This window comes from Thalassophryne amazonica, chromosome 4, assembly GCF_902500255.1.
Source record: "Thalassophryne amazonica chromosome 4, fThaAma1.1, whole genome shotgun sequence".
NCBI classification, from domain to species: domain Eukaryota; kingdom Metazoa; phylum Chordata; class Actinopteri; order Batrachoidiformes; family Batrachoididae; genus Thalassophryne; species Thalassophryne amazonica.
Window position 1 is genome coordinate 37,251,060 of NC_047106.1, and position 27,698 is coordinate 37,278,757.

Below are 27,698 nucleotides of genomic sequence, written 5' to 3' on the forward strand. Positions count from 1 at the left end.
AATAACATATCAATAGACTCTGCCTGGCATGTTTTTAACTGTTCTGTCAGTCTGGTTCTGTCTGTACTGTCTTACTGTTCAAATATCAACCTCTATTGTTTCTTGTCTCTCTCTCATTTTGTTCTGTGTTATTTATCTCACATTTTGTATATTTTTGTTATATGTGAGACCCACCCTTTTTCTATGTATAAGCATTGTATAAGCACTGAACAGGGATAGTGGAGGATGCACTTGAGTGTGTATGAAACCTGGCTAGCGTATAAGCGTAGTCTACCGCGTAGTTGATTGCATAACTTTGATTGTAATCATTAATAACGTATTTTCTACTATATTCTGGTTTTAAAAATGCTAAATGTTAGTGCATGGGTGTAGTAAGATGGCGCCTCTGAGGCTTCACTCGACATGGATCAGTGTTCGAGCTTCAGGTTTCATTTACCGGAAACACACGAGTTTTTACTTCCGTGTAAAGTTCATCCATGACAAGTTGACAGCGCCCGCAGCTATCAGGGTGTTTTTAAATGGATTATACTCCAACTCAAAGTGGGTTCAGACAGCGTAAGTTACGTACGTGAGTTTATTCATTTTCAAAGATTTTTGCCTGCATTGTTAGCTTGTTTATTTTTGAGCTGAACCTCAAAGTCGCTAAGCGCTAATGTTAGCTTGCTGTTTTCTGCCGGTTACAGATTCACAAACACGTCCGGCAGCAAAACGAAACCTTTGGTAGCTGTTAACCAACAACCAGTCTGTAAACTTAATGACGATGTGTAAGGTAGCTGCAGTTGGCCTACCAGCAGAAGGTTAGCTTCTCTGTTTTTAAATTCTCTTCGGTTGCAAATTATGCAGCATATTTAGGGTGTTTTATTAAAACCATGTGGTCTTTTTACAGGTGTTTTTATGTGCATTTTAGAGGTTCTCTTTCTGTGTTTGTTTTGTTTTTACCTGTTTTATTTGTTTTTATTTGAGTACCACAGTGGATTTATATAGGTCTTGATCTTTTTGTGTTATACTCGGAATTTTATACCGTCAAATGTATTTTGCGTTTTCCTTAAGCATACGTATGTTGAATTTTAAAGAAACACGTCATCTAAAAAATAAGAAGTACTTTCAAGGTCTAGAAAAGAAGGTTGGTTTGAATTATTAAACCTTTAGTCAAATGGATTAAGGAAAGTCTTAAACACCCAAATCTGGCACATTACTTCAAACTTAAAAAAAAAAAAAAAAAATCCAAATTGTCAATAAACTTGTTAAAATTTGTCAACAGGCCCTCTTTGCTTGGAAATTGCGATATACACAATGTAAACATTACTGTCAGTTTGCATATATATATATATATATATATATATATATATATATATATAGGGTTGGCAGGTGTATTATTTATATGAAGTGGCTATTGACATGGTACCATATTCCACCACATTGTACAGCATCAAATAACAAACCACCATGACTTTTGTCATCCACCAAGAAACTGCTGTGATTGTCGTGAGAGAACACGAGACATCGTGGCATCGAACCTATCCTGCACATGAGGGTATTGATGGCTTTCAAGCTCCAAATGTAGAGTTAGGGTGAAGATTTCATGTGAACCGTGACATTGGGTACGTTAAATAACAATTTCTGTTTTTGCGCATGGCACTGTATCAGTAACAATGACCTTACTTACATAAGATGTCTTTTTGATACAAGTGGCTTATTTATTGGTTTTTGAACAATTACTTCTTTATAAATCCTTTCCTGTCACAAGCAGATAATTTAATTATGTAATGAGGGCCATTCCCATTGGGTGCTATTCATCTAATAAAAAAAACCCTTCCATTTTAAAGACATTTTGAGGATAGAACCTATTCTGAAGATGACCACAATGACTGAAAAACCCTGGCAAACAACAGTACTGCCTGCCTGGTGGTGTGTTGTTAAACAGTGCCATGCCTACTGTTGCCTGGGAGCGTCAGGAAGAAGAACACTGTGCACACAGACAAGCTCACAGAAGTGCCAGAAACTAAGGAAGAAGTTCGCTTCCTCTGGCAAGGCGACCATAATCATAATTCCTCCTGTTGAGTTTCTTGTTATTTGTGCTTTTATGAAACAACATCCCCACCTGTAATCTGGAAGTCAGCCCTCTTACCTGTACTCAGATTAATAGAAAAACAAACAAACAAAAAATATCTCCACAAGCATCACCAAGTGAGCTATAGTCTGTAGGTGTCGTAGCCATGTCCACTTCTACACTGAAACATTAATACTCCTTTTTTGTTGAACAGGATTGTAAACCATCGTTGTTCACTGTGTTTGGATTACAGTCACTTACACACTCTCCTCTGTCTTCAACTACCAAATCACACCATCTCCATAACCTCTAAGTTACCCGTGTTTTACACTGATCTAATCTTCCAATAGAACACATATTTTGAAAAACACAGTTCTTAATGGTTGACGGAACTCAAAAAAATCATAGATCTGACAGTTTTGGTCATACAGTGTGTGGTGTTCAGTCACACGGTAAAAACAACAACACCGCACATGAACAGATTTCACACAAAAACATTCCCAGCTCAGACAGGAAATCTCGCAAAATCTCTCGAGATTAAACATGACTTCAGAGTAAACAAATGGAGATACTTTGTGGACTATTTAAAAGAGAGGGAAAAAAGACACAAAAAGAAAAAGAAAAGGTGTTCTTTAAAGGAGTGGAGACAGCGCGACCACCGGACTTTTTGGTAAGTCAGAACAGCTGTTTTGATTTTATTTTCCGCTCCATACATTTGTCACCTCGCTTTCTGATTGGCTGTACATCACATTCAGCAGGCTACGTGCTCGTTTTGATTGGAGGACACAACACACGCTGCGATATCAGGCCAAAAATATCCAACATGTTGAATATCGCCGATTTGCAATCAGGGTGCCCCTGACATCCTTCAGAGCAGATCAGAGCGCTCTTAACAGACCACACATGGCAGGAATATCTGATAAGATTATCTTTAGCGTCATCACGATTGTCGGGGCATCCTTAAGATTGTCGGAAGGGGAAGATTGGGTCCGATATCAGCTTAATTATCCTGCCGTGTGAACCAGGCCTTAGTAAACACCTGATCACCTGTGACACATCAGCAAAATGTTGCTGTTTAGTCAAGTCTTTGTCCACATTAGCACACATTTATTGGCTGCATTTATTGTTTTTATTACTGTTTTTGTTCTTCAGCAGGCTTCATCACCCGGCCACAAAGTTTAAGTGCGATTACAGAGGTGTGATTTTACTCTTTTTTTTTTTCTTTTTTTTTTTTTATTCTGCTGTCATCCAGACCCTATTACACGTCTGAGGAACAGCTCCAGGGATGGATCGGATGTCAGTCAACTGTTTGATGATACCAGCGGAGGTGGAACTGGGTCGCAGATGGGCTGCGGGTGGGAACACTGTCGTTATTTTTCATACAATTATTGCTGCTGCCTCTGTAACAAAACTGACATTTTATAGAAATTCATTGTTTTGTTTGTTCCTGCAACAGAGTGGCAGCCTGTCCAGGGTGTAGCTCGCCTCTCGTCCAATGATCACTGGGTTAGGCTCCACCCCAGTTACCCTAAAATGTAATAAGCGAGTTTAGAAAACGGATGGAGGAATGATTGGTGTAGCTTTGATTAGATGTCTTAAGTCATATGTTCCTGTGAGTACTGAAAACTAGTTCATGACCACATTTCAGTATCATCTAGTAGTTACTAAAATGTGGTCATTAATTGTTTTTCGACATTGACCTCAACCTTAGACTCATGACTTTGAAATTTCTGAGTAGCTCCTGAATAGAAATTAAATTTGCCATTTTTAAACACTTAACTAACTTTTTCTTTTCTTTTTTCTTTTTACTCTAACAGGAACCAGTATGTGGGACCTCAAGCAGCTGGATTTTCTGGCCAGTCACTTTTGTCAGACCCCATGTCGAATCTCGCCATGGCATACGGCAGCTCACTGGCTTCCCAAGGCAAAGAAATGGTGGACAAGAATGTAAGGCTGGGTCATACATTCTTTCTGTTTAATTCATCTTTTACAAATTTAGTTGTGAGTCAGTTCTTAAAAATTCAACTAGGATTTTTTTTAACTCATGGAAATTTCTTGTGAATTCAAGGGACTTAAATAGTGTTTTAGAAATTAGTTTTTGGAGTTTTGGCCCTCAGAGCTATATTTTATATACTTCTTGCTGAAACTCAAGGAAATTAAGATCTTTCTTGGGGAAATAAGTGCATCTCAAAATATTATAATGTTGTGAACAAGTTCAATGTTTCATGATGGAGAAAATTTGAATTCTTCTACATGTACAAATAAACTAAAATGTTTCAAGCTTTAATTTTAATTTTGATAATTACTGCCTACGGCTATAAAAGAAAAAGAAAAACAAACAGCTCAAAATAAGAATATTTCATAAAATCAGTCCAGTAAAAGGTTTTATAATGCAGAAATGTCAAACATCTGAAATGTATGTTAATTTATGCACTCAGTACTAGTTTAGGGCTCCTTCTGCGTGAATGGGGAGTGGCATGGAGGTGATCAGTCTGTGGCACTGCTGAAGTGTTATGGAAGCTCAGGCTGTTTTTATGGTGGCCTTTAGTTTGTCTGTATTGATTTGGTGTCTCTCATCTTCCTTTTGACAGTACTCCATAGATTCTTTGTAGGACTCAGGCCAGTCACCTGGCCAATCAAGTACAGTAATACCGTGGTCAACAAACCAGTCACTAGTAGTTTTTACACTGTGGGCAGGTGCCAAGTCTTACTGGAAAAATAAATCATCTCCATAATGCTTGTCAGATGGAACCATGAAGTGGGCACAAATGTTGGTGTGTTGACTGACTTGATGAAACACAATGGACCAACATTGGCAAGTGGCATGACACCCCAAATCATCATTGACTGTGGAAACTTCACACTGGACTTCGAACAGCTGGGATTCTTTACCCTCTGCACTCTTCCTCCAGACTGAGGGACCTTGATTCCCAAATGAAATGTAAAATTTACTTTCATCTGAAAAGAGGACTTTTGACCACTGAATAATGGTCCATTTGTTTTCTCCTTAGCTTGGGTAGGATGCTTCTGGCATTGTCTCTGGGTCAGGAGTGACTTGAAACTGTGTTGTCATCCATATCCTGGATACGTCTATTCGTGGTGACTCTTGATGCACTGACTCCATCTTCAGTCCACTCTTCCTCAAGCTCCCCTAAGTTCTTGAATTGGCTTTGCTTGACAGTCTACTGTCATCCCTGTTGTCTCTGCATCTTTTCCTACCACATGTTTTCCTTCTAATTAACTTTCCATGAAAATGTTTTGACACAACACTCTGCAAACACTCAACTCTTTCAGCAATGAAGGTGGCATACCCTACTTATCTGGACAACTCTCATATCAGCAGTCTTTGCCATGATTGTGGTTTTGTGTACTGAGCCAGACTGACGGATGGTATTTATATTGCATAAATAGCAAGTTACTCAAACTTGAAATGAAATATTATCATATTTTGAGATACTTTTTCTGTTTTTTGGAACAGTATGCTGTAACTATCAAGCCTTTAAAATAATGCAGTGAGCCCAGAATATATACAACTTTTGCTTTCTAAAATAACTGACAAAAAATTTCAACTTTTTCAGGATATTAAAATTTTTTAGATGCCCTTTACAATCAAAATACAGTGAGGAAAATAAGTATTTGAACACCCTGCAATTTTGCAAGTTTTCCCACTTAGAAATCATGGAGTGGTCTGAAATTTTCATCTTAGGTGCATGTCCACTGTGAGAGACATAATCTGAAAAAAAAAAATCCGGAAATCACAATCTGATTTTTTTTAAATAATTTATTTGTACGTTATTGCTGCAAATAAGTATTTGAACACCTGTGGAAAAATCAATGTTAATATTTGGTACAGTAGCCTTTGTTTGCAATTACAGAGGTCAAACGTTTCCTGTAGTTTTTCACCAGGTTTGCACACACTGCAGCAGGGATTTTGGTCCACTCCTCCATACAGATGTTCTCCAAATCTTTCAGGTTTGAAGTTTCAGCTCCCTCCAAAGATTTTCTATTGAGTTCAGGTCTGGAGACGGGCCAGGCCACTCCAGGACCTTGAAATGCTTCTTGCGGAACCCCTCCTTTTTGCCCTGGCTGTGTGTTTGGAGTCATTGTCATGCTGGAAGACCCAGCCATGACCCATCTTCAATGCTCTTACTGAGGGAAGGAGGTTGTTTGCCAAAATCTTGCAATACATGACCTCATCCATCCTCCCTTCCATACGGTGCAGTCGTCCTGTCCCCTTTGCAGACGTGCACCCCCAGAGTATGATGTTTCCACCCCCAAGCTTCACGGTTGGGATGGTTTGCTTGGGGTTGTTCTCATCCTCTAAACATGGTAAGTGGAGTTGATTCCAAAAAGCTCTATTCTTGTCTCATCTGACCACATGACCTTCTCCCATGCCTCCTCTGGATCATCCAGATGGTCACTGGTGAACTTCAAACGGGCCTGGACATGTGCTGGCTTGAGCAAGGGGACCTTGCTGTCCTGCAGGATTTTAAACCATGACAGCATCATGTGTTACTAATGTAATCTTTGTGACTGTGGTCCCAGCTCTCTTCAGGTCATTGACCAGGTCCTCCTGTGTAGTTCTGAGCTTTCTCAGAATCATCCTTACCCCACAAAGTGAGATCTTGCATAGAATCCCAGACCAAGGGAGATTGACAGTCATCTTGTGTTTCTTCCACTTTATAATAAATAATCATAACAGTTGTTGTCTTCTACCAAGCTGCTTGCCTGTTGTCCTGTAGGCCATCCCAGCCTTGTGCAGGTCTACAGTTTTGTCCCTGGTGTCCTTAGACAGCTCTTTGGTCTTGGCTATGGTGGACAGGTTGGAGTGTGATTGATTGAGTCAAATCAAATCAATTTTATTTATATAGCGCCAAATCACAACAAACAGTTGCCCCAAGGCGCTTTATATTGTAAGGCAAAAGCCATACAATAATTACAGAAAAACCCCAACGGTCAAAACGACCCCCTATGAGCAAGCACTTGGTGACAGTGGGAAGGAAAACTCCCTTTTAACAGGAAGAAACCTCCAGCAGAACCAGGCCCAGGGAGGGGCAGTCTTCTGCTGGGACTGGTTGGGGCTGAGGGGAGAGAATCAGGAAAAAGACATGCTGTGGAAGACAGCAGAGATCAATCACCAATGAGTAAAAGCAGAGTGGTGCATACAGTGTACATACAGCACACAGATTGAGTGTGTGAACAGGTGTCTTTTATACAGGTAACAAGTTCAAACAGGTGCAATTAATACAGGTAAAGACTGCAGAATAAGAGGGCTTCTTAAAGAAAAAATAACAGGTCTGTGAGAGCCAGAATTCTTGCTGGTTGGTAGGTGTTCATATACTTATTTGCAGCAGTAAAAATCATTTAAAAAAAATTATACATTGTTATTTCCGGATTTATTTATTTTTTTTGTTGTTGTTTTTAGATTATGTCTCTCACAGTGGACATGCACCTAAGATGAAAATTTCAGACCCCTCCATGATTTCTAAGTGGGAGAACTTGCAAAATCACAGGGTGATCAAATACTTATTTTCCTCACTGTATCTCACTACTTTTTTCTGTGCAGGACCAACAACTTTTGGATTTGAAACAAAGGACCACATTCCGTTAAAATGGAGTGAAAAGCAGTGGAGCTACAAGTTTTTTGAAAATTTTATTTTTTTGGAGTAATTTTTCATTTATGTATTCTTTTTTCATTTTGATTAAAGAATTGAAAAATACACACCCTATGACTGCTGGGATAGGCTCCAGTCCCCCCGTGACCCTCAGTTGGAGTAAGCAGTTGAAGATGAGTGAGTGAGTGAATTGAAAAATAACTGTTCACATGAACACATGGTATAAATCATCCTTGAGGGGTTTTGGATGTTGGGTACAAATTTAGCAAGATTTGGAAAATAATCATCATAATCATTTCATGAGTCTTAAAACACACATGCCAAAAATCAAACAAATGATCAAATTTACCTCTGCTGGTCAAATGTCCAAAACAGCTTACATGTTGGGTTGGAAAAAAGTATTTGGAATACAGCTGTAGGATTTTGTTGTTACATTTTTAGATCATTCCTCCCTAAGAAAATCCTTGACTTAAACTGTGAGATGTACGGAATAATCCCTGTGCTTCCTCAGTTAGCATGTTTATTGTGTTTATTTCTGTTTGATTATAATATTGTGAACTACAGAAAATATCTTTTTTTTTTCCAGCTGGACAGGTTCATCCCATTTTCTAAGCTGAAGTATTATTTTGCCGTGGACACCGTGTATGTGGGGAAGAAGCTGGGTCTTCTTGTTTTCCCTTACCTGCATGAGGTAAGTGTGATTATAGTGTTCCATCCATCACTGTGTGCTCTTTTGTCCACGGTCACTGGAGGCAAATTTATCACAGTGCGCCGTATTCCGCCTTTCTTCATTGATAATTTCAGCGGCTATTAAGTGACTCGAAAACAAGGCTGGGCAGAAATGCATGAACAATAAGGGATTGTGTTAAAAATGTACGTTGATACTGTTAATAAACTTTGGACATACATATTTAATTGATCTGGATAGCTGTTTTTGGCTTGCGCATCAAAGTACATACCCTCATCACTGGCGGTAAAGAAAGCTCTGGAAATAGGGAGGAAAGAGTGCAGCGAGCAAGGATCAGCAAAGTGACTGTGAAAGTGAACTTGCTTTGTCCTGTAAAGCTGAAGAAATTGCTGGCAAGAAAAGGAAGTGTAACTGTGGGTTGTTGCAGTTATGACAGAATAACAAATTACAGGCAGAGGCTCCGTTGTGTGAACTGAGATGGGCAAAACTTTAGTATTGAACTCAAAATCACACGGGGAAAAGACACGCCTTCCAATGTGATCTTTCACAATAAAAGCCTGAGACACCCTGCTGTTGAGTATTTATGTTCTGTGTTTAATCAACTGTATTTTAAAGTTTAACAAATGAACGCTTTGGTTTCTTTTGGTTTTAGTCATTATCAAGAAATTCTTCTAACTTGCAGCATTATTATTTGTCAAGATAAATAATAGACACTGATCAATGTGGGGAAAAAATATCGTGGTCATATTTTTATATATCGCCCAGCCCGACTTGAAACCGTTCTGTTTGTCAGCTGATTTGTGGTGCGGTTTGAAGACCTCGACCACTGTGGGGCTTCTTGTTGCAGAACTGGGAGGTGAATTACCAGCGGGACACTCCTGTGGCTCCACGCTATGATGTGAACGCTCCCGATCTCTACATTCCAGCGATGGGCTTCATCACGTACGTGCTGGTAGCTGGACTGGCACTTGGCACACAGAACAGGTGCACCTACAACTAAATCATCTAACAAGGTTATATTTACCTGTAAATTGAGACGCATGTAATGGCGCAGCCTGCAGTAACGTTTTGTGCGCCCGTCAGGTTTTCCCCGGAGCTGCTGGGAGTTCAGGCCAGCTCTGCGTTGGTGTGGCTGATCATGGAGGTGTTGGCGATCCTTCTGTCACTCTATTTGGTTGCTGTAACCACAGACCTCACCATCATCGATCTGGTGGCCTTCTCTGGCTACAAATATGTAGGGTATGAGTGTTTTGTCTTGCCACGTTACTCACAGTGCAACCAGTGGTCTGGACATCAAAATGTGCTGGCAGTCAGTCGTGCAACATTTTACTTGTGGGCAAGAGTACTTAAGTTGTACAGGCCTAGTTGTCACCAGACTTGTATACACAGTGGTGGGCACAGCTAACCAAAAAGGTAGCTTTGATAACTGTTAAAACCGCTAACTGAAAACTTTTATAACGCTAAACCAATAAACCACTAAAAAATTTAGTGGCAGTTACAGCTAACCGCTACCTTTTATGATTGACTCAGTCACGGCCACATCAGATTACACTCTCAGCTACTGATAAACCTGTTTTGAGTTTAAGTGCCACAGGGGCTGCTCGGCATTCCCAGGATCACAAACAAAATCAACGCACAAAAAATAAATATAAAAAAAAAAAAACCCAAACACTGTCATCATCTTTATCAAAAGCAGTAAATCGCAGTATTAAGAAGTCACAGTTTATCTCTATATTATATATTTATAAACCGTTAATGGAGCTACGGCTCACCTGCATTTTGTTCACAAACAAAAAACAAATGCATGAAAAATAAATAAAAATACTGACTTTTGAGCTTTTTACATGCTGTTTTTGTCCACAGTGTCACATCTTTCAGCTTCATGTTGCAACAACAGCAGTGTCTTCTTACCAACGCTTGTGTGCTTTGACCTGTGAACCAGAAGTGTAGCTAGCTCTGTGCTTTCATCAACAGGAACTAACAGGTTATGATTTTAGGGTTTACAAATGTTTTTGACCATTAAACTTTACTCACTTTACCAGCAAAAAAAAAAAAAAAATGTTAGCAGAACTAAATTTAGCGGAAGCTAAGTAGCTGAAGATGGTTTCCAAAGTTAGCTGAAAAGCTAATCTGCTAACTAAAATGGTAGCTTCGCCAGTTAGCGGATTAGCGAAACTGTGCCCACCACTGCGTATATGCATTATGCATAGCGACTATAAGAAGCCTTTTGAGTTTGGGGTCAAAAAGTCAAGGTTCCTGGTGGATACTTTCTTTAAAAAATCTTGAGTGCAGTAACTTTTTTTTTAACTGCCCGATTGTCCACAAACATTCTAGGTGTTAGGTGTATTAATTGCAAGAAGCTTATTCGTTTTAGGGTCAAAGGTCACTGGAGTGTACTTTATAAAACTCCAGTGATCATAATAACATCTTTCCTAATTGCCCAATTCTCTTCAAACTTTGGGTGTTAGGCACGGTGCCCCAAAGTCACAATCAGTCACAATCGCTGAACTGTACTTGATAAAAGCCTTCTGCAGAAAAGCATCGCTTGTTTACATTTGCTCAGATTATGTACTTATTATTTTAGTTCCATCTCAGCTCAGATTCACTGGCTGTATAATTGAAATATTGCACTTTATTTTCTGTACTTGCTTGTCTGTTTCTTTGTGTTCTGAGCAAAGCGTGGAAACCTTCACTAAACTGTGTGTGTCGTTTGTGTAGGATGATCATAGGTGTGGTAGCAGGTTTGATATTTGGCAAGCTGGCGTACTACATGTCTCTGCTGTGGTGCTGTGTGGCCGTCTTTGTCTTCATGGTGAGTAACTTCATTGGTACTTTGAGGGAAAATTTATCTGACTTAACGTTGTTGGAGTTGGTGCACACACTGACAAAAAATAAAGTCACAGTGATAAATTAACTCATCAGTTTGTGTGAGCCTGGTGGCGTTCTGCTGCAATTATAGCGAGTGATGTGGGGCACCCGTGTCGCTTTTTTTTTAGCTGTGGATATGACTGTTTTCTGTTGGTTTACATCATTGGTTTTTGGCCAATCAGCATAACTGTAACAATCATCATCTATGATGTCATCTTAAATGGCTGCATTGAGATGATGTCAGTGTGTAATTGGCCGTAGAATGAAAATGTACGTCTTATACAGCGCCAGAATGTAGGATACGGGTTTCCCTGCAGTTTCATTTATCTAACCCCACTTTGGAGATCTGCCCTCTAAACAGAGGGTCTGGAACCAAGCATATTTATCAACTCTGAGCTGGCGGTAACAGAGCCACTGATTACTTCTTAATTATTGGGTGCTGATTGGCTGAGAGCTACAACGTCATCGTCATACAGGATGATAGTTGCAGCTTTGGCCATAGAAAAAGACAGGGATGGGGAAGTGCTGGGATTTTCAACATAAAGGCGCTCCGAGTGACCACAGTGAAATGAAAAAAGATGCTGAATGCAGCATTTTATTATTTTTTTCTTTCCTGGAGGAATTATCTATAAAAAAAAAAAGACACTGGTGCCCAGAAAAAGTGTCGCTATACGTACACGAAGCCTTTCTTGAGTACAGAATAGTTAATTTATTCAGCTGTGGTGTCGTCTCGTGTGTTAAATCAGACATGCTGTCTGGTGGGTGGTTGCCTCATTTGCGTGTTTGACGTGACGGCTCTCTCCACAGATCCGCACGCTGCGTCTGAAGCTGTTATCAGAGGCAGCAGCAGAAGGCCGGCTGGTGCGAGGAGCCAGAAACCAGCTGAGGATGTACCTCACCATGTCGATCGCAGTCGCCCAGCCCGTCTTCATGTACTGGTTTACATATCGTCTCATCAGATAAAGTGGGGACCACGAACACGCACATTAACAAACAAAAACAACAACAATAAAATGCACAACATGAACTGAAGCTGTCGACGCCATCTCACCCCCACCAAAGACTCAACATCAACAATGTGGATTAAAATCAACAGTTACAACTATCCGGTTAAAACGATTCATTTTGTGCACATTCACAGGACTCTACGTGTGCACGAACGAGCAACTTGCTGCAGAACCACAAGATGCGTTTGTTTTACGTCTCATAGCTTTCTTGCCTTTTTTTTTTTTTTACACACACAAAACTAGCATCTGCATAAGTTGTTATTCTTCAAGCTGTAATTTTTTTTAGGAATATTTAAGTATGAATGTGTAAATAAATGTATTGTAATAGATGCTGTCAGGGTGTGATATCTCAGATAGAGCTGACAGAAGAAAAGCACACTGACCTCATATGAACTCTTTCCATCTGAAGAAGGAAAAAAAAAGTCACTGCTTTTTTCCAAAAGGCGCAGCTGACTTTAACACCACATGACAGTTAGTTCTGCTTTGATCCCACTGTTTGTGTTGTGGTTGAGGTTGAATCGTAGTCACTTATCAAGAGTTTTTTCCTGATCAGGGCCTCGTTTCCCAAAATCTTAAAGGTCACCTGACCTTGGTCCCATTGGAAGTCCCTGGACTACAGTCATCGTAACCTGAAGGTACTTTTGGGAATGGGACCTCAGGTAAAAGGTGCATAAGTGCCGTCTTATTTTTTTAATGTTTGTAAGCTTTGCTGCCTGTGTTTGTTCAGAAATAATGTTATCAAGTGTCGTAAACTTAAGATACTAAGGTAACTTTGATATGCTTTTAAAAGCAATTAATTTATATTTTGCTTTTGTATTAAACGTCAGACGGAATAAAGAAAGTCACATGATTCTGTAAAAACTGTCTCAGTATCCTTACAATATTTGAAATGTTTTGTGGTTTTATGTATTTACAAATCAACTGTTGCTACCAAACATTTTTTTTTAAATCAGCTAAAGGTAGCCAAATTAAAAAATTAAGCAAATGTAACTTAATCAGACTAGTGTAAAGTTAACTTTAGCGTCTTATTGCTGTCCACCTCCTTTTAAGGGCAAGAAGAGTTTTATTAGCAAAGATGAACAAGCACGTTTCTGTTAAACATGGATCATCTGTCCTGTAGCGTCTTGTTTATTCTTTGTCAACGTACGTTAAAATGATGCAACTATGAAAGGCCTCAAAGGTCTCACTGTCAGACTGTACAATCAATCACAAGAATCCGTTAGATTGATGCGATGACAAGATGATGTGACAAATAAAGTGTGCCTGCAGCTACTGGTGACTGTGAGCAAGAATTATGTTGTACTTGCACACTAACTCAGTAGATGCAGAATTTTCTTCGTGACTTCAGTTTTCAAGATTTTGCACAAAGACAAAATGTTTAAATATTTTTCAGTTTAATGAACAGAGGTGATGTTACAGAAACCTTTGTGCAGGATGGTTATTTTGAATTTCACCCATTTTAAAATGGACTTTTTTTAAAGTAAATATTTGTGAATGTGAGTCATCATTGTAAAGCACTTTAAAATGATTTGGCAGCGTTCATCCTTGGCTCAAATGACATAAGCATACCAAACAGCAAATATCTGCTCTCCACGTTTTCTCTGCGATCAATGTTTGTTACACGCACAGCTGTTGTAAGCAGGTGCTTTTAATTTGACAAAAAAAAAAAATTACAACCACTACAGTTTTCACTCATATACCATCATGACTAAGTCACTCATGGTAAGAGCAGCATAACACTTAATCCAACTGAACTACAGAAACACAAATTAACATGAACCACAATAACATTTAAGACTTCAAAAATTGCGGCACAATGTTCCTTGTTTACCAGTTAGCTAAAATAACTAATTTCTCCAAAAATATTTGTCCTATCAACCTTCCATTTTTGCAGCGTTCATCCTTGACCCAAAATGCATAAGTATACCAAACGACAAATGTCAGCGCACCCGTTTTCTGCGTGATCAAGGGCTGTGAAAACTGCGGATCTCATCATTGGGGGGGGGTGTTAGTGATGTACTCTTTAATCATGAACATCACTGAGTTTTTAAAATGCTTATCGCAAAGCGTTCTTTTTTTACGACATTATGTAAGCTTTATAAGTCCGCGGACACTGATCTGTGTGTTACAGATATAAATCAGTTTTCTCGGATCCGCAGAGTTTCGCGGAGGAAAAATGCCACTCAAAGCGTAGCTGTAACGACAGTTGTCGTAAAGCAGGACTGGCTGGTTGCTGCGGTGACGCTGTGTGGCTCCTGTGCGGCACTTAAGCTAAATGTAGCATGTGGATATCCCAAACTTTTAGAGCTTTATTTATGCAGCATGTTTGTGTCACGGACCGACATCGCACAGAGAGAAGATGGCGAGAAAGACTTTGAAAACTCTTATAAGGACAAGAATCCGTCTAATTGTCGGTGGCTTCACCACACCTGAAAGATAAAAAACGGGAAAAGTGAGCTGTGCGCTCTCAGCAACACAGTAAGAATTTTTCTCTCCCTAAAAAATAAACATTCTGCTGTTCAGACAGGATTTTACACAAGATTATGTGACTTTTTTTCACTAATCTAGACTTTCTTTCATTGTAAAAAAGACTGTGGCTTTGAATGGATTTAGGCTGCATGAATTTACACAAGAATATGTGACTTTTTGCTATAAGGTATGTTATTGATATTTTACCATGATTTTCCAAACATTTTCCAAGCTTTAGCTGTGGTTGTTGAAATGCTTTAACAGTCTCTTCAGTCTTCATGAATTTCATGTAGATTAATTGTTCTGACTTAATGCATAATTTGGTTTACAATTAAAAGGAAAATCATTCCAGGTTCTACTTCCACATCATATTCTGTTATTTCAACATCATCGACAGCTCAAATAAAAGGTTGAATATAGGATCATTTAAATATCCACTAAGTTGAGATGTGTTCTTCCAGGAGATGCTGAAAAAGTATCAGTAGTAGATAAAAATTTTATTCTGGGGCCCCACAGGGCCCTAGACCCTGGCTCCTGGGGAGCTGGAACCCCCCAGACCCCCTGCAAATTTTCCTCGGATTTCCCAATTTTCATTTCACAGCCCTGATGATCGAAGCCATACATATGCATGCACACAGAGGCCACTTGGCTGTTATATAAGATAATGCACTTTAACAATTGAAACATTATTCAAAATGACTGGAGCGTCTACATTAGGAACTGCTACAGACTGCATGAAAAAAAACATTTTAAATGTGCATATTTTCTTAAATAAAAGTTTATTATATGGCGACGACACTACACACGCTCTGACTGGCTGATTTCCGGTCTGATATTGGAAATATGACAATCGATCTAGAACACGTATCACATTTGCAACTTTTTTAAGATGAGAAGGTGAGGATGAAGTCTGAAGCCAGGTGGCACCCCACAGAGCTGAGGAGGTGCAGGATCTCTGGAGGTGAGGACTGAGTTTCTTGTTTCTCAAGAAAGTGGAAGTGTAGAACTGCGGTTGATATACTGCAGGTGATAAGTGACAGCTGTGATGATCAGCTCAGAGGCAGGACCCAGCAGGAACCAAGGCGACACAACATTTCTCTCATTAAACAAGAAATTTAAAAGCAAAATAAAAAGCAAACAAATTATGAGCGAGGAAGAGGACCATTCTCCGAGCAAATTTTATTACACTGACAAGTGTAACCAGATCGTTACTCTGGATGGCATTTCCCTGATCTCTAGTAATACTGTGAGAAATCTTGGAGTTATTTTTGATCAGGATATGTCATTCAAAGCGCATATTAAACAAATATGTAGGACTGCCTTTTTGCATTTACGCAATATCTCTAAAATCAGAAAGGTCTTGTCTCAGAGTGATGCTGAAAAACTAATTCATGCATTTGTTTCCTCTAGGCTGGACTATTGTAATTCATTATTATCAGGTTGTCCTAAAAGTTCCCTAAAAAGCCTTCAGTTGGTTCAGAATGCTGCAGCTAGAGTACTGACGGGGACTAGCAGGAGAGAGCATATCTCACCCGTGTTGGCCTCCCTTCATTGGCTTCCTGTTAATGCTAGAATAGAATTTAAAATTCTTCTTCTTACTTATAAGGTTTTGAATAATCAGGTCCCATCTTATCTTAGGGACCTCATAGTACCATATTACCCCATTAGAGCGCTTCGCTCTCAGACTGCGGGCTTACTTGTAGTTCCTAGGGTTTGTAAGAGTAGAATGGGAGGCAGAGCCTTCAGCTTTCAGGCTCCTCTCCTGTGGAACCAGCTCCCAATTCAGATCAGGGAGACAGATACCCTCTCTACTTTTAAGATTAGGCTTAAAACTTTCCTTTTCGCTAAGGCTTATAGTTAGGGCTGGATCGGGTGACCCTGGACCATCCCTTGGTTATGTTGCTTTAGACGTAGACTGTGTTTCATAATTATTGTATGGCCTTGCCTTGCAATGTGGAGCGCCTTGGGGCAACTGTTTGTTGTGATTTGGCGCTATACAAGAAAAAAGTTGATTGATTGATTGATTGACAAGCAGTAGTGGGCACAGTTCCGATAACCGATAATTATCAAAGATAATGGTTTCATTACAGATTATCTTTTTAGATAACGTTAAAAACCATTATCGGACTAATTATCTTGCGATAAATTTTTGTCCGATAATTTTTAGACCGGTAACGTGGTAAATAAAGCTGAACAGCTAAAAATATTTATAAAACTTAAAATCAGTTGAGCACCTACCTGTTAAATGTTTCGTAGCTGATGTGTAATTCTGCCCTCTGCAAAACTGAGAAGAGCTGCTTTAAGAAGAAACCGCTCTATCCTGAAAACTGGCCCCCCAAAAAATAAAAACTCATTTGTCTTAACCCCATACTGATATGTGGGCAATATCACCCAAGTCATCCAGAGGCATACATTTTTAACTTATGGTTCAACTTTTAACCAAACTAATGGTCGGACAAGTTATTTAAATTAATGTCATGTCTGAAGTTTTATAAAGTGAAAATATCAGATATATGTTTTAGTTTTAAAGTAATGCGCTAATTTTTAAGGTTTTAGTGTGGATATATGCTGTGCCCAGCAGTGCATTATGGGTAGGATAGGGTAATCTCAGTACGTTCACGACATGAGAAATGCATTTGAAACACTCTGATCAGGCTCTACGGACAACAGTATTAAACTCTAGTGCCTAAAACTCTCGTGAATATATTCTCTGGGTTTATAAACGTTATTGTGTCTGCGTTTATTAAATTCCACGCATCTTAAATGTAGCAGACACGGATTATCTGGAATTTTGTTTTGGCAAGTTTTCAAGTTCTCTACTGCCATCTACTGGCCAGTAGTGTTCATTCGCCCTATTGACGTATCCCATAATCCCTTGCGTGCCAGAGTCGCTGCAGTCAACAACATAATTGAGAAGCAACACGACAGTTGTAAATTAATATTATACTACAAAAATGTATTTTTTATGCTTTTCCTCACATTAATAAGAGACTGCTGCATGATACCCTGAAAACGTGCTAAAACAATTCTAACAAATAATCCGTGTCTGCTACATTTAATCTGCATGGAATTTAATAAACGCAAACCGAATTTCAGACATATTATATATATTAGTCTCGAACAAAGAGGACAAACAGTGTTGTAAAGAACAATAATCAAGACATTAAAGAGCAAACTTCACTTTCCTCCAGAACAACATGATCAGGAAGCGATTGTAGCTCACAGCAGCTCCCATTGAAAATAACGGAGAGACAGCCTGTGATTCTCGCATGTTTACATAAAACAAATGCAATAACGTCTATAAACCCAGAGAATATATTCACGATAGTTTTAGGCACAATATTAAAATAGTTTTATGTTGCGATGTTAATGGTGTTGTCTGTGTGCAGCGGACAGTTAAAGTGCAGCGTGATCAGTGTCTCAATGCAGTTCTCAATGTTACTGAGATCTCGCAGCGCGGCGACCTCTCCGAGATTTTGTGGGATTTGAAACGTCAATAGGGCGAATAGCCAACACTTGTGTCAAGACAATATTGAGTGCACGTTTTACAATATAATAAAATGTGCGCACATGCAAAACATTTTGTGATGACACTTCCAGGGCTCCATAAAAATGCCTGTTTTTACAAATAAAAAAAAAGGAATATTTTATAAAAGCACATTTAACTGTAAACACCAACACACGACACACGTCACATTAACGTGTTGGTTTACATAATGCATGACTGAACCAATCAGTGTTTAGCAGAGGCACATTTTACCCAGAATCCTTTGTGAGCTGTCTGTGTTTGTTACAAAACCTCAGAATTAGTGCATTATTCAACATTAAAAGATGTATGTTATATTTTAACTTTGTACAAATGACAGAATTGACATTAATGGAGTTATTCTATCGGTATTAATGTTATTTATAAATCCAAACCATAAGTCAGCACTGCTTTATTTTCCAAGACCTCCGCCTGACCGGAGCGTTGTGATTGGGTAGAGAGCTGGGCTTTGTGGCTGCTCTCAACTTGTGTCTGTGCTGGAAGCCATGTAGTAAACAAGAGCTTCTATTCCAGCAGGGGGCAGGATGTTCAAAGACAGAAGTGTGGGCTCATTGTTTGGGTCTGTTGTTGCTTTTGATGTTACCAGAAGCAATCATGGTGTTAAAACTCAAATTCAGTTTATTAGTAGTTGCAAATGTACCAGAGACAATACTGGAATTTATCAGTTATCTGTAACTTCTGATACATTTTTGGGTAGTTTATCGTTTTATCTTTATGAAAGATAACTTTTCAGTTATCTGATCATCTGTTATCGAAGTTAGTTTTTTGGTTATCTGTGCTCACCACTGCTGACGAGTTTGAACTTGAGGAATGAACAGAAAACGAGCTCAAAGTGGACATACAAAATGTCAATGCAGCTACAAAAACAACCATATAATAAACTAATTAACCTTGCTTGCTCGGTTAATAATCCTTTAATATTTAGCTTGGAAACAACAGTGTTTTTTAAATGTGTAGCTCAGGAGTCCATACGGACTGCTGTAATGTTAAAAGTTTTGAAAAGCTTATTATCCTTGGTAGACTCTTCAGTGTCTCAAAGGGCCGTTTGTACAGCCTGCATTAAGTCACTCCTTCCAGAAGCCTCTGTTGTGATCGATGGCCTGAAGAAGTCTGTCGCGCATCGTACACCTGATCGGGGGCGTCTGATAAGCTGGCAGCACCAACAGGGAGTGGCATGTCATGGCTTCTGGCAAATGGAATTCAGTGGCAGTGGGCTGTGGCGTGATGGTCATCTTGATGGTCTTCATACCAAGGATGGGCACGCGGTTGACACCTGTGAGGAACACTAACACACAAAAATCAGTCAGACTCAACATCAGAGGAGATACAAAATGATGTTTATTTTTCTTTTTTGACGATGGTCTTACGTACATAGGAAACCTTTCTTTTGCTCAAAAGAAAGTTCTTCGAAAACCTCCCAGAAGGTGAGAATGGTTGGATGTGTGGTGTGATAATCTCCATCATAAACTGTATTCTATTTGAAAAATACAAACATAAATTGATCAACAGTACAAATTAAAGTGTCACGTTCAGAGTAACCATTTCCCCCCAACAGTACACAAATCTTAATGTGATCTGAACGAACCAAATCCGTTTCTTTACATAAAGCGGTCACTTTCATACAGTTAGGCCCATATTACATATCTGGATATTGACAAGTTACTTGTTATATTAACATGTTGTCACAGCATATAACCAGAGAGACAAACAGAGGATCCTTTCCATGATATTTTCATCCGCCATCTTGCGGTTGGTGACTTGTGCACCAACCGTCAGATCGTTTTATTGCACGAAACCCACCATCTAGTGGCAAAAATGACAAAAACTTTAATCCAAAGTGACCTGTGGTGAGAAATCAAAAGTTAGTGTCTATCTGGAAAGTACTCACAGTGCTTCATTCATTTTTGAAAATGGATGAAAAGGTGAAGGAAGCAATTCTCCACACAATATATCATAATGACAATGTGAAAAAAGTTTTGTTTTTTGTTTTTTTTTGGGGGGGGGGGGTGCAAATTTATGAATATTACAAAAAATACTAAGAAATCCCATGTACATCAGTATTCACAGCCTTTGTCATGAAGCTCAAAATTGAGCTCAGGTGCATCCTGTTTCCACTGATCATCCTTGAGATGTTTCTACAGCTTAATTGGAGTCCACCTGGGGTACATTTAGTTGACTGGTCATGATTTGGAAAGACACACACCTGCCTACATATGAGGTCCCACAGTTGACAGTGCATGTCAGAGTACAAACCAAACATGAAGTCAAAGGAACTGGTTGTAGACCTCCGAGACAGGATTGTCTCGAGGCACAAATCTGGGGAAGGATACAGAAACATTTCTGCTGCTTTGAAGGTCCCAATGAGGACAGTGGCCTCCATCATCTGTAAATGGAAGAAGTTTGTATCCACCAGGACTCTTCCTAGAGCTGGCCACACGTCTAAACTGAGGGGGAACGATAGACAGTACAGAGTACAGAGACATCTTGGATGAAAACCTGCTCCAGAGCGCTCTTGACCTCACACTGGGGTGATGGTTCATCTTTCAGCAGGATAATGACCCTAAGCACACAGCCAAGATATCAAAGGAGTGGCTTCAGGATAACTCTGTGAATGTCCTTGAGTGGCCCAGCCAGAGCCCAGAACTGAATCTGATTGAACATCTCTGGAGAGATCTGAAAATGGCTGTGCAAAGATGCTCCCCATCCAACCCAATGGAGCTTGAGAGGTGCAGAAAAGATGACTGAGCAAAACTGCCCAAAGATAGGTGCACCAAGATTGTGTTATCATACTCAAGAAGACTCGAGGCTGTAATTGCTGTCAAAGGTGCATTAAGAAAGTATTGAGCAAAGGGTGTGAATACTTAAGCGCATGTGATTTCTTACTTTTTGATTTTTAATAAATTTGCAAAAGTTTCAAAAATACTTTTTTCATGTCATAAAACGTTATGGGGTGTTAAAACCTTAATACATTGCAAAATGTAATTATATTTTACGCACTTTTCCTCAGCGATATATATGATTAAATCTAAATTTTGGAACATCAGTCAAGCCCTCTTCCAAGATGCATCAGTGAATGATGATGTCCCTTCTAGTCGTTATTAATCTCTTGCAATACAACCAATTTGCGTGCTAGTCTATGCACTGTTTTAGCCTTTAACTATGAAGGTCAAAAATCATTCATTCGCTTTTTTTTTTTATTATTATTATGTTTCAGCATTATGCTGATGTAACGAGGAACCATTCAGTACAGCAACTGACATTTTCCTTTGGATACAGACTCCAGAACAATGTTTCAAGGGTGTTACAAAGGTTTTGAAACAGGGGCACTGTTTCAAGTTTGGCCTGGTTCCCTGTCAAGTAATATGAAAACTCAGTAAGGTATGTCTTCTATAATATATTCCAATTCCAAAGTAGAACTCTACTAGTGTATACTAAGGTATATCTAAACATCTAAAAAAAAGGAAAGTAGAGTAGAGCCACTCAGGCACCTGGTCTTGAGAACCAGGGATATGTGAGCAAATATAGTAGTGTTCAGAACAATAGTAGTGCTATGTGACTAAAAAGATTAATCCAGGTTTTGAGTATATTTCTTATTGTTACATGGGAAACAAGGTATCGGTAGATTCAGTAGATTCTCACAAATCCAACAAGACCAAGCATTCATGATATGCACACTCTTAAGGCTATGAAATTGGGCTATTAGTAAAAAAACAAAATAGAAAAGGGGGTGTTCACAATAATAGTAGTGTGGCATTCAGTCAGTGAGTTCGTCAATTTTGTGGAACAAACAGGTGTGAATCAGGTGTCCCCTATTTAAGGATGAAGCCAGCACCTGTTGAACATGCTTTTCTCTTTGAAAGCCTGAGGAAAATGGGACATTCAAGACATTGTTCAGAAGAACAGCGTAGTTTGATTAAAAAGTTGATTGGAGAGGGGAAAACTTATACGCAGGTGCAAAAAATTATACGCTGTTCATCTACAATGATCTCCAATGCTTTAAAATGGACAAAAAAAACAGACGCATGGAAGAAAATGGAAAACAACCATCAAAATGGACAGAAGAATAACCAGAATGGCAAAGGCTCACCCATTGATCAGCTCCAGGATGATCAAAGACAGTCTGGAGTTACCTGTAAGTGCTGTGACAGTTAGAAGATGCCTGTGTGAAGCTAATTTATTTGCAAGAATCCCCCGCAAAGTCCCTCTGTTAAATAAAAGACATGTGCAGAAGAGGTTACAATTTGCCAAAGAACACATCAACTGGCCTAAAGAGAAATGGAGGAATATTTTGTGAACTGATGAGAGTAAAATTGTTCTTTTTGGGTCCAACGGACGCAGTTTGTGAGATGACCCCCAAACTGAATTCAAGCTACAGTTCACAGTGAAGACAGTGAAGCATGGTAGTGCAAGTATCATGATATGGGCATGTTTCTCCTACTATGGTGTTGGGCCTATATATCACATTCCAGGTATCATGGATACCTGGTATGTGATATATAGGTATATATCACAGGTATAGGTATATATAGGAATATATATATGTGATATATATATTCGCTCTCAGACTGCAGGCTTACTTGTAGTTCCTAGGGTTTGTAAGAGTAGAATGGGAGGCAGAGCCTTCAGCTTTCAGGCTCCTCTCCTGTGGAACCAGCTCCCAATTCGGATCAGGGAGACAGACACCCTCTCTACTTTTAAGATTAGGCTTAAAACTTTCCTTTTTGCTAAAGCTTATAGTTAGGGCTGGATCAGGTGACCCTGAACCATCCCTTAGTTATGCTGCTATAGACGTAGACTGCTGGGGGGTTCCCATGATGCACTGTTTCTTTCTCTTTTTGCTCTGTATGCACCACTCTGCATTTAATCATTAGTGATCGATCTCTGCTCCCCTCCACAGCATGTCTTTTTCCTGGTTCTCTCCCTCAGCCCCAACCAGTCCCAGCAGAAGACTGCCCCTCCCTGAGCCTGGTTCTGCTGGAGGTTTCTTCCTGTTAAAAGGGAGTTTTTCCTTCCCACTGTAGCCAAGTGCTTGCTCACAGGGGGTCGTTTTGACCGTTGGGGTTTTACATAATTATTGTATGGCCTTGCCTTACACTATAAAGTGCCTTGGGGCAACTGTTTGTTGTGATTTGGCGCTATATAAAAAAAAAAATTGATTGATTGATTGATGGATCAGTTTGGATATGTCAAAATACTTGAAGAGGTCATGTTGCCTTATGCTGAAGAGGACATGCCCTTAAAATGGGTGTTTCAACAAGACAATGACCCCAAGCACACAAGTAAACGAGCAAAATCTTGGTTCCAAACCAACAAAAGTAATGCCTCGCAGATGTGAAGAAATCATGAAAAACTGTGGTTATACAACTAAATACTAGTTTAGTGATTCACAGGATTGCTAAAAAAGCAGTTTGAACATAATAGTTTTGAGTTTGTAGCATCAACAGCAGATGCTACTATTATTGTGAACACCCCCTTTTCTACTATTTTTTTTACTAATAGCTCAATTTCATAGCCTTAAGAGTGTGCATATCATGAATGCTTGGTCTTGTTGGATTAGTGAGAATCTACTGAATCTACTGGTACCTTGTTTCCCATGTAACAATAAGAAATATACTAAAAACCTGGATTAATCTTTTTAGTCACATAGCACTACTATTATTCTGAACACTGCTGTACATTTGTGCATTTTGTCCTGTCTTGTCCTGTAATGGTCACAGCCATACATAATTTATAGCTTAAAAACATTTTAAACAAAGGCGTTAGAAAAAGAATTTCACCCCCGTACGGTTGTCATGGAAGCCAAACCTATCTATCAAGACTAAAACAGTTTTTTTTTTTTTTTTTTTTGTACCAGGTTGTAACGTTAGCCCCTTCAGCTGTCCCTTGTTTTCACTCGGGGTCGCCACAGCAGATCTGACGTGGAACTGCATGTTGAATTGGCACAAGTCTTATACCAGATACCCTTCCAGATGCAACTCCACATTACATGGACAAATGTGGCAGGGGTGAGGTCTCCTCTAAAGTTGAACATTTTAACATGGGCTTCAATGGCAATGCACTCCTTCCTGGAGCCAGCATCAAGCTGCCAGTCAAGAAACTGAAACTTTTTCCTTCCTCCTGGTGGCTTTATTTTTGACAGCTGAAGCTTTCCACTTGTTCCTGTCAATGACAGGTTTACATGCAGTTCAGTCTGGAGGATGAACTACAGACCCGGCTGGATTTTGACTTTTCATTCTAGTTTTCACCATCCGAATTGTACAGTAAATGCTCCCTGATGTGTGTGTGTGTGTGTGGTCTGATAATATCTGTTTGTCACACAGTGGGCCGTAACTGCAGGATGGTTCGGTGTAAATATGAGGGCGTTTCACACCTGTTTGAACACAGCCCAGTCGTAGTTCTCTTGGCCGACCATCACTCCTTGCAACTCCTCCGGCTGGAAGAATTCCACCACATCTGCGCTGCACACCTTGAAGAAGCCCCTCTTAAATTCTTCAAACACTCGCGCCACCGATTTGTTGAAGGCAGACTCAATGTACGCATCTACAAATTGTTTCCTGATAAAACACGGTGAAATCCAAACTAAGCATAGACTGGACAGAACCCAGGACTAACACACACACACACACTGCAACAGCCTTCAAAAGTGTGTGAGACAGAGTGCTGCATGCTGCAAGGAACCAGAAACATACTTGTTTGAAACTGTCACAGGTTTTCCAGGTTCTTTTGGATCCAGTTCAACTTCTTCACCAGCCCAGGTCACCTATGTTCAATCATAATGTTATTTAACTGCAATAATAAATTAGGCGCTGATGGCGGCTGTACTTATTGTCAGTAAGTAAACTTGCAGTGAAAGTACTGTCCACATCTTCCAGTTTATCAGGTGTGTACTCCAAGATGCAACGCAAAGACCTGCAGAAACACAAAACTATCCAGTTACCTTTTCTCTGCTGATGATTAGAAAACTTTTTTTAATTTTACAAGTGTTGTAGGCTTAAACAAACCTGATTTGCACAAACCTATACATTTACAATCAAAATTAATTCAAAGAATATCAATTATAGCTGTTAACTTGAAGAATAAAGCATGTCAGATGTTACAACCCCTGGCAAAAATTATGGAATCACAGGCCTCGGAGGATGTTCATTTAGTTGTTTAATTTTGTAGAAAAAAAGCAGATCACAGACATGACACAAAACTAAAGTCATTTCAAATGGCAACTTTCTGGCTTTAAGAAACACTATAAGAAATCAGGAAAATAAAATTGTGGCAGTCAATAACGGTTACTTTTTTTAGACCAAGCAGAGGGAAAAAAATATGGACTCACTCAATTCTGAGGAATAAATTATGGAATCACCCTGTAAATTTTCATCCCCAGAACTAACACCTGCATCAGATCAGATCTGCTCGTTAGTCTGCATCTAAAAAGGAGTGATCACACCTTGGAGAGCTGTTGCACCAAGTGGACTGACATGAATCATGGCTCCAACACGAGAGATGTCAATTGAAACAAAGGAGAGGATTATCAAACTCTTAAAAGAGGGTAAATCATCACGCAATGTTGCAAAAGATGTTGGTTGTTCACAGTCACTGTCTAAACTCTGGACCAAATATAAACAACATGGGAAGGTTGTTAAAGGCAAACATACTGGTAGACCAAGGAAGACATCATAGTGTCAAGACAGAAAACATAAAGCAATATGTCTCAAAAATCGAAAATGCACAACAAAACACATAAGGAATGAATGGGAGGAAACTGGAGTCAACGTCTGTGACCGAACTGCAACAAACCACCTAAAGGAAATGGGATTTACATACAGAAAAGCTAAACGAAAGCCATCATTAACACCTAAACAGAAAAAAACAAGGTTACAATGGGCTAAGGAAAAGCAATCGTGGACTGTGGTTGACTGGATGAAAGTCATATTCAGTGATGAATCTCGAATCTGCATTGGGCAAGGTGATGATGCTGGAACTTTTGTTTGGTGCCGTTCCAATGAAATTTATAAAGATGACTGCCTGAAGAGAACATGTAAATTTCCACAGTCATTGAAGATATGGGGCTGCATGTCAGGTAAAGGCACTGGGGAGATGGCTGTCATTACATCATCAATAAATGCACAAGTTTACGTTGATATTTTGGACACTTTTCTTATCCCATCAATTGAAAGGATGTTTGGGGATGATGAAATCATTTTTCAAGATGATAATGCATCTTGCCGTACAGCAAAAACTGTGAAAACATTCCTTGCAAAGAGACACATAGGGTCAATGTCATGGCCTGCAAATAGTCCGGATCTTAATCCAATTGAAAATCTTTGGTGGAAGTTGAAGAAAATGGTCCATGACAAGGCTCCAACCTGCAAAGCTGATCTGGCAACAGCAATCAGAGAAAGTTGGAGCCAGATTGATGAAGAGTACTGTTTGTCACTCATTAAGTTCATGCCTCAAAGACTGCAAGCTGTTATAAAAGCCAGAGGTGGTGCAACAAAAAACTAGTGATGTGTTGGAGCTTTCTTTTGTTTTTCATGATTCCATAATTTTTTCCTCAGAATTGAGTGATTCCATATTTTTTTTTCCCTCTGCTTGGTCTAAAAAAGTAGCCGTTACTGACTGCCACAATTTTTTTTTTCCTGATTTCTTATAGTGTTTCTTAAAGCCAGAAAGTTGCCATTTGAAATGACTTTAGTTTTATTATTAGTTTTATTATTATTATTTTATTAGTTTTATTGACAGTATTATTAGACGGTATTGCTTAAATTTTCAAATTTTCATTGTTACGCAGATGATACCCAGCTTTATCTATCCATGAAGCCAGAGGATACACACCAATTAGCTAAACTGCAGGATTGTCTTACAGACATAAAGACATGGATGACCTCTAATTTCCTGCTTTTAAACTCAGATAAAACTGAAGTTATTGTACTTGGCCCCACAAATCTTAGAAGCATGGTGTCTAACCAGATCGTTACTCTGGATGGCATTTCCCTGATCTCTAGTAATACTGTGAGAAATCTTGGAGTCATTTTTGATCAGGATATGTCATTCAAAGCGCATATTAAACAAATATGTAGGACTGCCTTTTTGCATTTACGCAATATCTCTAAAATCAGAAAGGTCTTGTCTCAGAGTGATGCTGAAAAACTAATTCATGCATTTATTTCCTCTAGGCTGGACTATTGTAATTCATTATTATCAGGTTGTCCTAAAAGTTCCCTAAAAAGCCTTCAGTTGGTTCAGAATGCTGCAGCTAGAGTACTGACGGGGACTAGCAGGAGAGAGCATATCTCACCCGTGTTGGCCTCTCTTCATTGGCTTCCTGTTAATTCTAGAATAAAATTTAAAATTCTTCTTCTTACTTATAAGGTTTTGAATAATCAGGTCCCATCTTATCTTAGGGACCTCGTAGTACCATATTACCCCATTAGAGCGCTTCGCTCTCAGACTGCGGGCTTAC

General features: G+C 39.3%; 2 protein-coding genes across 4 annotated transcripts in view; one reads left to right on the forward strand and one right to left on the reverse strand.

Annotated features, from left to right (window-relative positions):
- Positions 1–501: 501 nt before the first annotated feature.
- Positions 502–13,097, forward strand: LOC117509651 (protein YIF1B-like). 2 transcript variants are annotated; one of them, XM_034169396.1, is made up of 8 exons: positions 502–555; positions 3,303–3,405; positions 3,868–3,997; positions 8,252–8,356; positions 9,201–9,337; positions 9,437–9,592; positions 11,072–11,165; positions 12,029–13,097. In XM_034169396.1, the coding sequence occupies exons 1-8, from the start codon at positions 519–521 to the stop codon at positions 12,182–12,184; spliced, it is 918 nt and encodes a 305-aa protein (XP_034025287.1). In that variant the 5' UTR covers positions 502–518; the 3' UTR covers positions 12,185–13,097. The 2 variants fall into 2 exon arrangements, with proteins under 2 accessions (XP_034025287.1, XP_034025286.1); XM_034169395.1 differs by having other exon boundaries at positions 511–564.
- Positions 13,098–19,192: 6,095 nt separating this feature from the next.
- Positions 19,193–27,698, reverse strand: part of LOC117509652 (probable E3 ubiquitin-protein ligase HERC6) — a 37,860-nt gene continuing 29,354 nt past the window's right edge. For both annotated transcript variants that reach the window (XM_034169398.1, XM_034169397.1), the window contains exons 19-23: positions 25,090–25,153; positions 24,934–25,004; positions 24,615–24,798; positions 19,616–19,718; positions 19,193–19,529 (exon numbers count right to left, since the gene is read on the reverse strand). In XM_034169398.1, the coding sequence (XP_034025289.1) occupies positions 19,309–19,529; positions 19,616–19,718; positions 24,615–24,798; positions 24,934–25,004; positions 25,090–25,153 (643 nt within the window). In that variant the 3' untranslated portion in view covers positions 19,193–19,308. The remainder of the gene's footprint in view (positions 19,530–19,615; positions 19,719–24,614; positions 24,799–24,933; positions 25,005–25,089; positions 25,154–27,698) is intronic.